Source organism: Maylandia zebra, linkage group LG3 (assembly GCF_041146795.1).
Source record: "Maylandia zebra isolate NMK-2024a linkage group LG3, Mzebra_GT3a, whole genome shotgun sequence".
NCBI classification, from domain to species: Eukaryota; Metazoa; Chordata; class Actinopteri; order Cichliformes; family Cichlidae; genus Maylandia; species Maylandia zebra.
In genome coordinates this window covers 44,586,850-44,600,706 of record NC_135169.1, presented here as the reverse complement: position 1 = coordinate 44,600,706, position 13,857 = coordinate 44,586,850, and the positions used below count along the sequence as shown (strand labels likewise).

Below are 13,857 nucleotides of genomic sequence, written 5' to 3'. Positions count from 1 at the left end.
CAGGTGGCCCCGCCCCTCCCTGAGCCTGGTTCTGCCGGAGGTTTCTTCCTGTTAAAAGGGAGTTTTTTCTTCCCACTGTCGCCAAAGTGCTGCTCATAGGGGGTCATATGATTGTTGGGTTTTTCCTCTGTATCTATTATTGTACGATCTACTGTACAATATAAAGCGCCTTGAGGCGACTGTTGTTGTGACTTGTTGCTATATAAATAAAATTGAATTGAATTGAATTAGTGGGGCCTGTGCTCACTGTCACATATTCCAGAGAATACCAGAATTGGCAGGTCCACCACTGGAGCTCTGTGTATTTCAGAGATGAGAGCATTTTTACCATGAGCACATGTGACAGACGTGAAAGGGTCTGGAGAACCCATGGGAAACATTATGCTGCCTGTAACATCGTTCAGCATGACCAGTTGTGTGGTGGGTGAGTGATGATCTGGAGAGGCATGTCACAGACCTTTACAGGCTGGGCAACGGGGGCAACAGCTCCCTGACTGCCATTAGGTATCAGGATGAAATCCTTGGAGAGATTGGTCAGACCCTATGCTGGTGCAGTGGGTCCTGGGTTTCTCCTAGTGCACGACAATATCTGGGCTCATGTGACAAGAGCATGCAGGCAGTTCCTGGAGGATGCATTACATTCAAACTACTGAGTATTATTTTGAGTTGCTGTGATGAAATTTCTGCAGAATGAACTGACCTGACAGAGATTGTTGGGTGTCTTTAAATTCAGCCTTCTGTAGCTTGATCATTTACATTTCAGTTCAATTCAATGCAAGTTAATTTTATTTATACAGCAACAAGTCACAACAACAGTCGCCTCAAGGTGCTTTATATTGTAAGGTAGACCCTACAATAACACATACATGGACAAAAAATCACATGAGCAAGCACTCTGGCAACAGTGGGAAGGAAAAACTCCCTTTTAACAGGAAGAAACCTCCGGCAGAACCAGGCTCAGGGAGGGGCGGGGCCATCTGCTGCGACCGGTTGGGGTGAGAGAAGGAAGACAAGATAAAAGACATGACAAGCCATTTCCATCAAACTATGTGATATCACTGTCGCCAACTCAGAAGGTCCTATGTTTGGTTCCTGCTTTCCGAAACCTGACACCTAACTCATTATTCGGTCCATATCAGAACAGATATTCAGCATGATTTTTTTTTACCCCACTGAGATCTCAATTGTTTTCCAAGTCTTCCATTAATTGTTTTTGAACTGTATTTATTTATTTATTCCACTCTAAGCACCACTTGTTGTTAATTCTTATAATAATCGAGTGCTCGAATGCAAATGTTTCTCAATAATACCACTGAAGGAAGCTGCGCAGTGAAGTTATAGCAGCACAAACTTGGGAATGTGTTGTTGATGCATTAAAGTATATCTTATAGATCCTAGTTAGTCGGTTCTACACTGCTGGACCTGCAGCTAACACAGTTTGGAAAATTGGGCCACTGTCATGATACTCATCATGTATCGCCAGGCTTTTAGGTTTGCTACTTTGTATCAACACTGGTCAAAAAATCCACTGAAACATATTTATTACCTCAAAAAAAAAAAAAAAAATATATATTACCTTTTCTATATTTGATTTGAAACACAGAGCTCTCTGTGACACAATTTGCCGAAAAATCAATCGCCACATAAATCCTGTCAAAGCCTTCATTAATGTGAGCGCACACATGGAGGAGCAAGACACACTTTTTTGTGTTAGCTGTGTCCAGCTTGTTTCAAAGTATTCATTAGCTGCACCTCTGAATACAACAGCTTGAACCTCTCTGATGATCCGTCTGCGCTAACCATCTTCTTGCGCCTCTCTTCTTATTTATAGCACACATTCAGCCACCTCACCGCTCTAAAATATGTCACAACCCTCCTTCAAACCATTTAAAAACAGTCATATCCTTTGGCTGTGACATATGTTTGGCGCAGCTTTGTTATTCACGTCCTCACCTCGGGCTTGCTATTGTTAGACAAGCGTGTGAAAAAATACGGCTAGAGTAATCTAAAAGTTTCCAGTTGGACATCAGAACCCAGGATAAACTAAGGAAGGAGATTGCACAAGCAGAAAAACCTAAGAGATAGCAGAGCAGGAAACAGCACAAAGCAATAACAGACCTGCCAGGTTTTCCTCACAGATTATACGACAACAAGTCACACAGAGAACGCATTCAAGTTTGCTTTAGATTGCTCTTTGTTTACACCACCACAGCCACCAATGAGCACTAGTGCAAAAAGGTAGTATATCAATGCTTCAAGTAACTTCTAGTCAGACAAGTCCTGGTAAGACGCATAAGCTACGTGGTTTATAAGAATCTATCTGTTCAGATGGTGATTTATTCTGGTCAAAGTCACACCTCAGGTTTAGTGTGATGAGCAGCAGTAGCAGCAGTCCGATAATAAACAGATGTAAGATGTTGCAAGAAACATGAAGAATGGGAGATTACACTAATAGAAAGCAGTGAGGTAAGACGGCAACATCCCAAGAGACCCACAAAGGCTGTAATCAGTGAAATGATAAAAGATCAGAGCATAAGCAAAATAATTAGTGTTGTCTGATCCTGATTTTCCAGCCCTTTTCCTCTGCTTTGAGCTTGCACTGTTTATTTACTTAAAGCCCTTCTTTGGCCTCTTTATTATCCCCAGTTACCCAATAAATCTGAAGACATCAATGGGACAGCTATACGTGGTATGTAGAACTAGAGGTGACCTTTCTGCTTAATGTAGCAGAAACGTATAAGCCTTTATGGTACAGTAGAAATGTCACTACTTCAGATCTTGGTTGTTTTTTGTATGATCTCGACATTACAGATGAAATAGTTACTTCACAGCTTTTGCTCTCATGCTCAGTAAGAGCAGCGTAAACAAACATCAAAGTTTGATCGTCCTGATTACGCCGCTTGCTAGTGATTGCATAGCTGAAGTATTTTTTTCTTGGCTGAGACGAGAGCGTTGGCTCTCTTATCGCCACCTGACTGCAGCGGGGTGGACAGATAGACAGACGGAGGTGGTCTTCCTGTGTGTTTTCAAGCAGGATTTCCTTCAGCCTGTCCTCCTGCTGGCCCCATGGCCTCTAGCTTAACCCGAGGACATGGTGACCTGCCAACGTTCTGTCACTGCGCACGGGAGTTTTATACCATAGAGGGTGTTTTTAGCATTTAGAAAAAACATTTGTCATAATATAAGTGTGTAATTTTACTTTTTAATAATCTTTAGCTATTATTTCTGTTATCTAAGGACAAAAGCTATACATGTGACTTCAAACTGATTACACAAAAAAACCCCACGAACCATCTATATTTATATTAAATCTATTAGTGCTTAAATTCTTTAATTTTATACTTTATCAGGTACCTGGCTGATTTGAACCCAACAGCATAGACAGAACTATTGCTGGATATTGATCAGGTCTTCAAAGCTGCAGACAGCTTTGTCGAGCCCTGACAACAGGATGTGTTAAGAGCAACAACGTGACGCAGTATTTAAAGACAATGTGTTTTAAGCGGACGGCGCAGGTCAAATCAGTGTTTCCTCTACTTAAAAATCTTTTTAGCTAATCTAAAACTCATTTCTATGAAGACCTACTAAACATAAATGCAACTTCGGTATTTGTTTTTATTTTACAGAGAAAACTGAACTATGTTGTAACACTGCACCATGTAAAATGTAGCGGATCAGTGTAGTCAGTATATTTAAGGAACAGGGGCATGAACTACGCAACAAAAAACATGTATTAAACATTACTGCACTAAAAACGACACACACATATGTTTTTATATCTTTGTGGGGACATCTAATTGACTAGCCGCTTACCCTAACCATCAACAATGACTCCCTAACCCTAATCCTAACCCTCAGACCAAACCTAACCATAACCTAATTGTATCCCTGACACTAAAACCACATTTTGAGTCTCAAAAATGCCTTCAAACTTTCCGGGACCGAGAGTTTGGTCCCCATAAGGGCTGTTGGTCCCCACAAGTGTAGTAAACTTCCAATTTTTGATCCCCACAAAGACATATAAACACAGACACACACACACATGGTCAAGCTAAATCTAGATCTAGATCAGCTCTCACTAAACGTAGTGATTCTCTGTGCATGTAGCACAAAGAGGGCGCTATCGTGGACTCACACTGGTGTCACAGAGTACCTCTAAGACCCACAGAGGTCCAAATCACACCTTCATGATTTATAATAACAACGTAACCAAAAACTCCTTTTAAAAGGATTGAAAGTCAGCATTTCAGCACAAACGCCTCACACCAACTGTCAAGCACGGAGGTGGAGGGGTGATGATGGGGGCTTGTTTTGCATCCACAGGACCTGGGCATCTCACAGTCACTGAGTCAACCATGAACTCCTCTGTATATAAAGTATTCTAGAGTCAACGTGAGACCATCTGTCTGACAGCTAAAGCTTGGCCCAGACTGGGCACTGCAGCAGCCACATCAAAGTCAACCTGACTGAAATGCTGCGTTGACACCTTAAGAGAGCTGTGTATGAAACTCTAAGTGTCAGATGGCATCATCTGCCTCTTATCAACTCCAGCTGAGTTTATCATCCTGTACGTTTAAATCACTGGTTAACATTTTCTAAAGCAGTTTTTGGACTCTGTAATACAAATAAACATGATAAAAAGAATGTGCTCGGCTCCGTGGTACCTCCACCTTTAAGACAAACCAAGTCTGCCTCTACTGCCCTTCCCCCCCCCTTTTTTCTGCTTTCCTGCACCTCAACTTATCAGGTCAGCCGCCTCATTCTGACCCCTAACACACAACACCCAGCCCCCATTGCAACAGGGAGAGGGTGAAGGGGTGTAGCATGTCCTGGATAAGAGAGGTGGAATGTGTGCAGTGAGAGGAGTTGCAGGAGAAAAGCAGGGGGGGTTTGATAAGTTTGATGGGTGGGGAGAAAGTGGGATGGATGCAGGGAGTGCAGGAGGAGGGGAGATACAGCATTCTGGACTCAATCAGATGGGGGGTAAAAAGAGGAGGGCAGAGACAGAAGTTTGACATACCGAAGACAAAGACCACAGCAACTGGAAGCTTCGGTTATTTCCACCATCATCTCTGCACCACTTCGTCCACAGCAACAATTTGATCGGTGGATTGGAGAAGACGACAGAAGATTTAGGACGCAATCTTTTCCACTGACATCTCAGGATATCTGACGGAAACCAAAAGCAAAGCTGCAGGACACCAATTTATCACCTAAAGAGATAAGGCTTCAAAGGGGAACCTCCAAGAAGATCTCAAAGCCTGTTTTAACTTCACTCTGGAGAACTGGAAAAGAACAGCTGAAGGAATAAAAGCAGAACGAAAGAGCTTCATTAAAGTGTGCAGGGAGTGCACGAGTGTGGCTGACAGACTGGTCACAAGTCTTCTGCAGAAGAAGTGAGAAAAGCAGCAAAAATCTGGAGGAGGAACAGCAAGAGGTCCACCGGGCCCCACAGCACAACGTGAGTACGACCTCAAACCATGAAATCATATTAACACTGAACAGCTGAGATATAAGTTACTACACTGAAGCTAAAACACTGTTTACATCTATTGAGTGATGTTCAACAGAACGTAATGAGTATAAGAGACAAACAAGTATTATTGCAGCTATTTTGTTCCAGATAATAGAAAAGAAAGAAAAAACAGTTACGACACAACACGTTACTCCACGAAAAGTAAGAGCAGTGAGTAAAATGGTATTTCCCATTTCCCATAAGCTGCACAATGAGTCACCTCACACACACACGCATGTGCGCATACACACTTTCCTGCCAGTCCTTCCTCTATGACCTTCCACCTTACAAAAACACTTGGGATAACAATGGGACACAGGCGTGGAAAAATTTACACTAAAGCACCCAGGACAGCATCGCGAAAGCCCCGGATCTGCTGTACCTGCTGAGATCCAGTGAGTCCAACGTTAGCCGATATATTTTGAAGGTTACTTTTTGTTCGACTTGAGTTTTAAGTGCGCACAGCGTGCACACACGGCCATCTTACCTGACCTTTCTGACTTTACACGATTAAACGGCCTCACCCGTTTTTGTTTGTACAAAAAGCTGCTGTTGTGCACGCAACTTCCATCTTGCCATCACAATGAACCACTCATTACACACATCACACCACCGCCAGCACAGGCATAGTCCTCCACTGGTTCCTGCACAGGACAGATTCTAATGTGCTCAATTTTTGTCCACACAGCATTCCCGTACGGCATAAATATGAATCTGTGACTCGTTCAAGTCAAAGAAAAGATGGCCTTCCTATCAGTGTGTGGCAACGCTTTTAAAAATAAAAGGATGACAGGTTGAGTAGGTCTTTCCTGCTGGGATTTTTCCGGCACTGAAGCTTTTTCTGGCAGCTTGCACAGCCGTGGTACTCTCACGTCCTCTCTCCAACATGGTCATCGCTGTCTCCTGACCTCAGAGAAGTGAGGATATCCTGCAGCAGACGCAGCTGCGTACCCCATAAAATCTGCCCTAGCGCAAAAAGAATGCAACGTCCTGGTGTAAGATCTCTTAAATATCAACCCGATTTTTTGTTATATAAAATTGCCATAACTTATTCTTAATATTTCATGCTCACGAGGCCATTATTTACAAAAGTTAAATGACTCTATACACTTTATGAAACATTTGATTTCCATAAAATGCCTAACATCTTGCAATAATGGCACCTTGGCCATTAATAATATTGCGGGAAAATGGATGGATGGATAATTTTAAGTTTTTTTTTGTTTTAATTAACCAAAATATTTAAAATATTTAACCCTGTCCCCTGCAATATTGTGAATATGCTAGATTATTGTTCTAAAAGACAGATAGGTTGAACATAACATTACCCCAACATATTTACATTAGTAAACCGCATCGTTTTTATGTCGTTCCATATTGTTATTACATTTTGTGTTGGGAGAATTATTCAATTCACTTCAACACAATTTATATACAAGTCAACCAAAAGCACTTTATATTATAAGGTGAAGACCTACAGTAATATATCCAAACCTGTGACCAACTCCTTTTAAACTGTCGTTCCTTTATTGATCTCTTCCCATGTCAAAAAATTGCTAAATCCCGAGAAAACGCGACCATTATTTTAACACAAAGTAAGCGAATAATTCGTTGTAGTAACAAAGTCATGGGTATTATTGAGCTGGTGCTTCACTGAGCTACAGTGAAAATTCTAAGGGTTCGATTTGTAACGGTGGACTGTTTTACTAGTACAAGATATATCTGTGATCAACAACTAGCCTGAGGAGTTAAACCTTTTTCTTTAGTAGCATCGGTACTTGCAGAGGCACAACACACAACACCACATAGCCACAGTTACATGTGCAAACAACACCCACATGTACAAACTTTCATGCGAGTTAGCCTTGATCTCTCCACTTCACAAACTACATATAACAATTATGGGGCCTTTTCCTTTTGGCCAATCAGCTCGCTGATAATCATCACCTCACAGATGGCATCACACAAGGCTTCCTAGCTTCCTGACAGAAAAAGCATGTAACCTCTTAGTGAACCCACAACCACTAACTCAGTGGTTTTTGTCACTTTGACACCTGACTGCTCACACAGTCTCCAACCACCAACACATTGGCCACACATACAACACCTTCAAAACACCTGCAATGATGTGCACAATCTCCTCATCCTTGATGTTGATTCAGACCAAGTTCCGATTTCTTTTTCTTCACACAGTTCGTTATGAGTATGGCCGGTACTCTCGAGAGGGGGGCACACCATCAGGCCTTGGACTTGTCTGAGGAACTGCCACCTCACCACCACCATCACCACACCAACCACCACCAGCAGCAGCATCTTCACCATTCCAACTCCCTGGCATCCACCGCGGCTGTGGGTGGAGGGAGAGAAACACCTTCACGTGTGGTTGTGCCTCCTCCTTATTCTGCAGCTGAGAGTGGCGGCGGGGGAAGCGAGGCTCCTCTGGAGCTGCGGGGATCTCTCGACTGCTGGGCCTGCTCGGTGCTGGTCACCGCTCAGAACGTGCTGATCGCCGCAATCAACGCGTGCCTCGCTGGACTGGTGTTCGGGATCATCCTGACACCAGCCATCGTCATGGTTGTGTTTGGCTTCCTCTGTCACTCTACAGTAAGAGAAAGGAAAACGGGGAGCGAATGAACGGGAACGTGTGAAAACTGTGTGAACTCTTTGTGTTCTTCTTCTGCACCGCGGCATTCAGGCGCAATTTAAACTCGATTAGCACATCTGCATGCATCCTCCGACGCATTTCATAATAATTCATAGAGCTATTTGCTCTCAAAAATCATGCATCGCAGACATTTGAAACCACCGGAGTATGTAAGGAGAGATGCTGAGTGGAGATGATTGCATCAATCTTTTTATGAAATATCTACAAGTCCTAATCTTGTAACTTTTATCCACAAGTTTGAAATAGTTGTGCTTGGGGCTTAGGGAGTGCTTTGGCTTTTATCATCGATGAGAGGTTTTATAATCTGATAAGTCTCAGATTCTTTTAGATGTTGAGGAGAAACAACTGGACAGGGCAAGTGGCCAGGAGTAGGATAGGCATTAGAGCACAAACCTTTAAAGAATGTCTGCTTTAGGGATTAAAATACACTTTTTAACATATGATTGTGAAAGCATAATATTGGAAAAACATAAATATTAAAAACTAAATAAACGGTTAATACACAGAATTGCATGTGAGGAAACAATATTTTTGAAAAGCACATACAGCTAAAACCAAGCTGCTCACTTAACATCGTATGCAGAAGCATCACCTGGACTAAACCAAAAAGTCATGGTGGATCAGAGGCTTTCACACATACCAATGGCACTTGTGTAGGCCTCCTTAATAACCAGAGGGACCAGGATTCTCTCATGTTCTCTCACAGTAAGACCTCATGTGACACCAGCTTAGAAAAGGATTAACCAGGATCTGGGAGGGTGAAGAAAGGAGAAAATTCGGGAGAAATAAAAAGGGCCAAAGAAAAAAAACATATAAAGAAAGTAAGTTGGATCCAAGTATTTAAGAAAACACAACCACACATGCAATATATACAACTTTTTGCAAAAAAGAAACAAGTGCATTCCTTTCCCAGTACACCCTGCCTCAGATCTGGAGGCATTCAGGAGCTCTCACGATTTTAAAACAAACACGGGCATACTTGTCCGACTCTTATCTTCTACGACTCCTATTCTAAACGCTTCCTCCGTTAACTCGCACTATATTATATTTTTATGCAGAATGTTCGTTGTTTTTATTTTAAAAGTAAGATTAAATCAGCTATACGGCTTTAAGACTGCACGACTTTAATCATTTAAAAGAACAATATAGAAGACCTTATTTCAAATTCCAGTGGATTCTGGTGCACAACTCTTGCCTTGCTTTGCCCTTTTTGCAACTCTACAGACAAAGGTTGACAGAGGTTTGAGTTTAGTGTTTTCCATGTCATTCTTACTTTCTTGCAGCCTGCACTTTGCTCGTGCATTCATATGTTCACTTCACAGGCTTATAGGGATAATTCAGACATACCGCCTCTCCTCCTCTTCCACATTCATATCTTGAACCCATCACCTTTCCTTCCACTCCCACTGTGCTATTGCACATACTTTGACATAGAGCATCAATCCAGCTCACAGTAGCTTCAACCAACGTCTTTTTAGTTCCATTAATTTTTCTCAGACATGCATATGTTTATGTGTGTGCGAGAGAATGAGAGTGTTATATCTCAGACTACCAACTGGTGTCTGTCCTCACCTCATACACACATACCGCATACACCACGTCATCCTCTGGATTGTGATGGCGGCCGGCAGATCAGCCAAGGTTTTCGTGTGTGCGACTATGTGGGAGCGGAGCCTTCTTAAAAAATGTATCATCCTGGGTAAAGTTGCAAAATAAAGGTTTAAAATGATGACTGACTGAAAACACTAAAGTTTGCCATGTGGTCTGCAGGTGCGCCCCCATGGAACTACACCCTACTGCTCAGACCTACTGACCGATGGAGGCTGTGTGGCTTTGCTGGTGGTGGGCTTCCTCTTGGTCACCCCTCTGCTAGTCCTGGCGCTGGCTGCATACTGTCGTCTGGCCCGACACCTCCAGCTGGGCCTGTGTTTCATTCCATACAGCCGGGCCGTGTACAAGAACCTCCCGGCCACCCAGCATCGTGGCCTGGGCACGGGCTGCTGCGGGAGTCGAGATGCTGCTGATGGCGGTGGAAAGGGGAAGGTCTGGGTGTGAGATGACTGTGGGCTTGGTAAAGGGGAAAAGAAAATGGGGTGAGAAAAGACCTTTAGATTAAGTAAAGGGGCACGAACAAAAAAAGAGGGGTTAAGAAAAGGCAGCAGATGTCAGGAAAATTGAGATATGTGAACTATAATTATCTTGTAACTTTCTAGTTACAATATTGCCTCAGCATTATGGAAAAAAATGAATCCATACAAAGCGTGTATACTTCAAATGAAACTAAAACAAATGCAAATTCCACTTTGTTAAATAACACGGTCTCAATAAGAGAGCCTGTTCAAGTCAATAAATTACAGCCGAGATAAAAAGACACTTACATGATGGTCTGGTTTATTTTTATGTGTTTTTAAGTGATTGAGAGGAAGCTGAACATCTGAAAAACATCAAATCCCACAAAGGTTGTACTGACACTTCACAGCTGTATCCTGTCACATTTATGTTATAATGAGAAACATTTATATGTCTAGTGTAGTTTTCTTTTTAGCTGTTGCAAACTGTAACTGCATTCTCTTGCATGTTTTGTTTCCTTTTTTTGAATAAATAAAGCTACGAGAGTTAGCTGGTGTGGTCTGCCGTTTTATTAGCGCGAGTTTACAGAGTTCAAAAGCAGTTTAAATGTCCTTTGTTCCCCTTTCACTAAAAAGAGAAAAACACACCACACAAAAATACTGCAAAAGGAAAAGGCTGCCTTATATGCATATAGTGTCGAAACTCAAAAGGCACATCTCACTTAAAAATTAAGATGTACAAATGTGTTCAAATCAAATCTCCTGTTGAAAACAAAACAAGAAAACTGCACCAAACATCAAAATCAAACCAAAATAATACACAGCAAGGCCAAACTAATAAGTCTTCTCACCAGATATTGATGCTTCTTTCCTACGTGACACAAAAAGTAGGAGACAGATGGTTTTTTTTTGTTTTACTACATTCCTGTAATATTATTGTTGAAGTCCTAAATGATCAACTTTAAAGTGTTTGTGCACCGTGTACAGTAAGACAGGCATGGAGAACAGCACTGACTGGGAGGCTTTGAACAGATGACACACTCAGTTCAAATCAACATATAAGACTTTAAGAATGCACAAGCATCTACCTAAAATCTATTTATTTAATCTATCATCTTTGATATTTTTAGGTACAATTGTAATGTATTTTTTTTCATCTCCGTTAAATAAACAGGCAGCCTTAAAGTATGAAATATTGATATACAAAAACATAAATTTGTTTACTGTCACAGTGGCTGATAGTGCCACACAGGCCTCAGCGCGAGCTTGAAGCCATTACAATGTTTAAGTTGTTTAATGTGTAGGTGCTCACGATAAACAGATTTTGAATGAAAGCCGGGAACTTCGGTAGCACAAAAACTGTCAATTCTTTATGCACATATGGATCAGTCCCTCTTATTACCATGATTGCCCCTTAAGGTGTTTCCAAAGGCACCGTGTTAATGCCAGTCATAAACAAAAATATAAACAGTATCCTATTTACTTGGCGATAAGTTTGCTTTTAGTCTTTAATCAGAAAGCCTTATGTTGGCTAGTTAAGTATCGGGCTAACGTTTAAAGCTTTCACTTGAGTGAAGTCACATTACTGTTACTGCTAAGTAATGTTAGCTAATTTCACAGCCTTTCATACATCACCTCGCCATAACGGCTATAATAACGCTGCCATATTGTATCATACTCAGTGCATTTCAATCATCATAGCAAAACAATTATTTGAAAAAATTAGCATGTGTAATGTACACACACTGGAAAATTATGTACTAGGGCTTACGCAAAGTGCCCCCTGTGAAAAGGTGCAAATCCTTTTTGCAGACCTTTCAGGTGGATTTGTTCCTTGTGTTATCCATACTTTGTATTTGTTGTTTTTCAGCAAACACTTATTAAAACAGCAACCTCCAGGCATGTGGGCAAAGTCTACGCTGACTGTAGACGGTTACGTCTTTTCATTGGCCCGGAGTCTACGGTGAGCGTAGACACTGTAGACTCGGGCCAATAGGAGCGTCGGCTCCCACTGTAGACGACCAATCGTCTGCTCGACGGAAGTTGCGTCACCAAAACAACAACACGCAGCGGAACAGCGAAGAAGCCCGCTGTTTTTTATGGAAACTGGCATTTCTTTTATGTTTACGCTAATTTATCGACTCTGGATTTAGCGGAAATTACACGATAGCGCATTTAAGCCTTTTTCTTTGTGGTAAATGTTAGCCGCGCGCTAGCCGACATCTAATGTATTACGCCCATTTCTAGTCTTTTCAGTGGCTACAACTGATGTTGGCGACATTAGCAAGTCATGTTGTAAATCCAGATGCCCATGCACCTCGTCAGCAGGCCTGGTGAGAAGTATGGTCTTCACCAAACCTGCACACAGCAGCTGCTCAGCCTTCACTCACGCACAGAGGGTATCCACGCGCCTTCAAGTCAACACGATGCTTTCCGTGGCTCGTTACAAACGATCTGAGATATATGAAGTAGTACGTGTATTTAATATCATACTATGCAGATTTACCGCACTGCCATTTACTACACATTTACCCGTGTTTGGCTATTGTCAGTACATGCACAATGATATTGTTGATGGTAACATGTATGATTCCAGCCTACCTGATAGGCACTTTTGACTTTTTGTAGTTCAGCTCACTGATTGACTATCCTGCAGTGCTGTTTTCCTGTATTCCTGTTTCATCCACTTTAATAAAGTGTCCTGTGTTACAGTAACAGTGAGTTGTGGATTTACTTAACGAATGCCCAAGTTGGGCTTTAATCTGTCTTAGACATGTAGACACAACTATGTAGAAACACATAACAGACCTGAACCAAAGAAGCAATGTGTACAAGCAGGCAAAGACAAGTTTTGGAAGTATTTGTACAACACATGCCTCCGCAACAACTTCAGTGTTTCCTGGAATTGATTAGGAAACACTAACAGAGCTATTATCTGTTATGTGAGTCAAATTTCCCCAGATAGTCTTGGTTGACATCAGGTGAATGTGAAAGCCATGGTGTATGATCACGCCATTTTCATAATCAACTATTCAGTCTATTTGTCACAGGACAAACATAATCTCTCATAGCAAGTTTCTAATGATTTTACAACTCTTACCTTTGACAAGTGAACCCTAACATGGCAGCAAAGTGCAACAATGTCTCTCTGTGTAGGGATCAGGAGTTCAGGGCATGCCTTTAATTTCTTGCCTGTCTGTAAATGACAGTGTCATGGCATGAATAATCCTTCAGATTTTACCAGTTGAAAAGTAAAACAATTACATTGTCAGAAGAACCTAAAAGACTTTGCACATAATAATCACAGAAGAAAAGAAAGGAATTGATTTTCAATTGCTCTTAATTTCAGGGCACTTTCCAACCTGTTGGTTCAAAAGAGCCAAAAGAAAATCCTCATCGATGTTGGAGTAAAAACTAGATGCTTTTATTGGAATATACACTGATAATGCTTACTGTCCTGTCATTGTAAACCAGTCAAAATACATAAATAACACATTGTGATCATGCTGAAGACCACAGACAGCAGTCCAGGCGTCAGGCGGGATAAAGGAGCTGAAAACATCACCTGATAAAGAAAAATCAGACAACAGACTGAATGAATAAAAGAA

The 13,857-nt window shown here is 41.6% G+C and overlaps 1 protein-coding gene and 1 long non-coding RNA gene across 3 annotated transcripts in view; one reads left to right on the top strand and one right to left on the bottom strand.

Annotated features, from left to right (window-relative positions):
* The window catches only part of LOC111501382 (uncharacterized), a 47,470-nt gene extending 35,302 nt beyond the window's left edge, over positions 1-12,168 (bottom strand). Inside the window, exons 1-5 of one of the 2 annotated variants that reach the window (XR_013096941.1) lie at positions 12,064-12,168; positions 9,995-10,247; positions 9,753-9,875; positions 8,821-8,930; positions 7,634-8,114 (exon numbers count right to left, since the gene is read on the bottom strand). This is a non-coding gene — a long non-coding RNA (uncharacterized LOC111501382). Of the gene's footprint in view, positions 1-7,633; positions 8,115-8,820; positions 8,931-9,752; positions 9,876-9,994; positions 10,248-12,020 lie in introns of those variants that run through there. The other variant, XR_002721484.3, reaches the window with a different exon arrangement.
* tmem88b (transmembrane protein 88 b) lies at positions 4,859-10,799 on the top strand. The gene is made up of 3 exons (XM_004572202.5): positions 4,859-5,461; positions 7,709-8,119; positions 9,951-10,799. The coding sequence occupies exons 2-3, from the start codon at positions 7,715-7,717 to the stop codon at positions 10,233-10,235; spliced, it is 690 nt and encodes a 229-aa protein (XP_004572259.1). The 5' UTR covers positions 4,859-5,461; positions 7,709-7,714; the 3' UTR covers positions 10,236-10,799.
* Positions 12,169-13,857: the final 1,689 nt, after the last annotated feature.

What these genes read in the sequence shown, in the direction of transcription:
- tmem88b (XM_004572202.5), top strand. Translation starts at nt 7,715, where the DNA reads ATGAGTATGGCCGGTACTCTCGAGAGGGGGGCACACCATCAGGCCTTG. An exon ending in GCTTCCTCTGTCACTCTACA is followed by an intron (nt 8,120 to 9,950) that starts GTAAGAGAAAGG and finishes TGTGGTCTGCAG; the next exon opens with GTGCGCCCCCATGGAACTAC.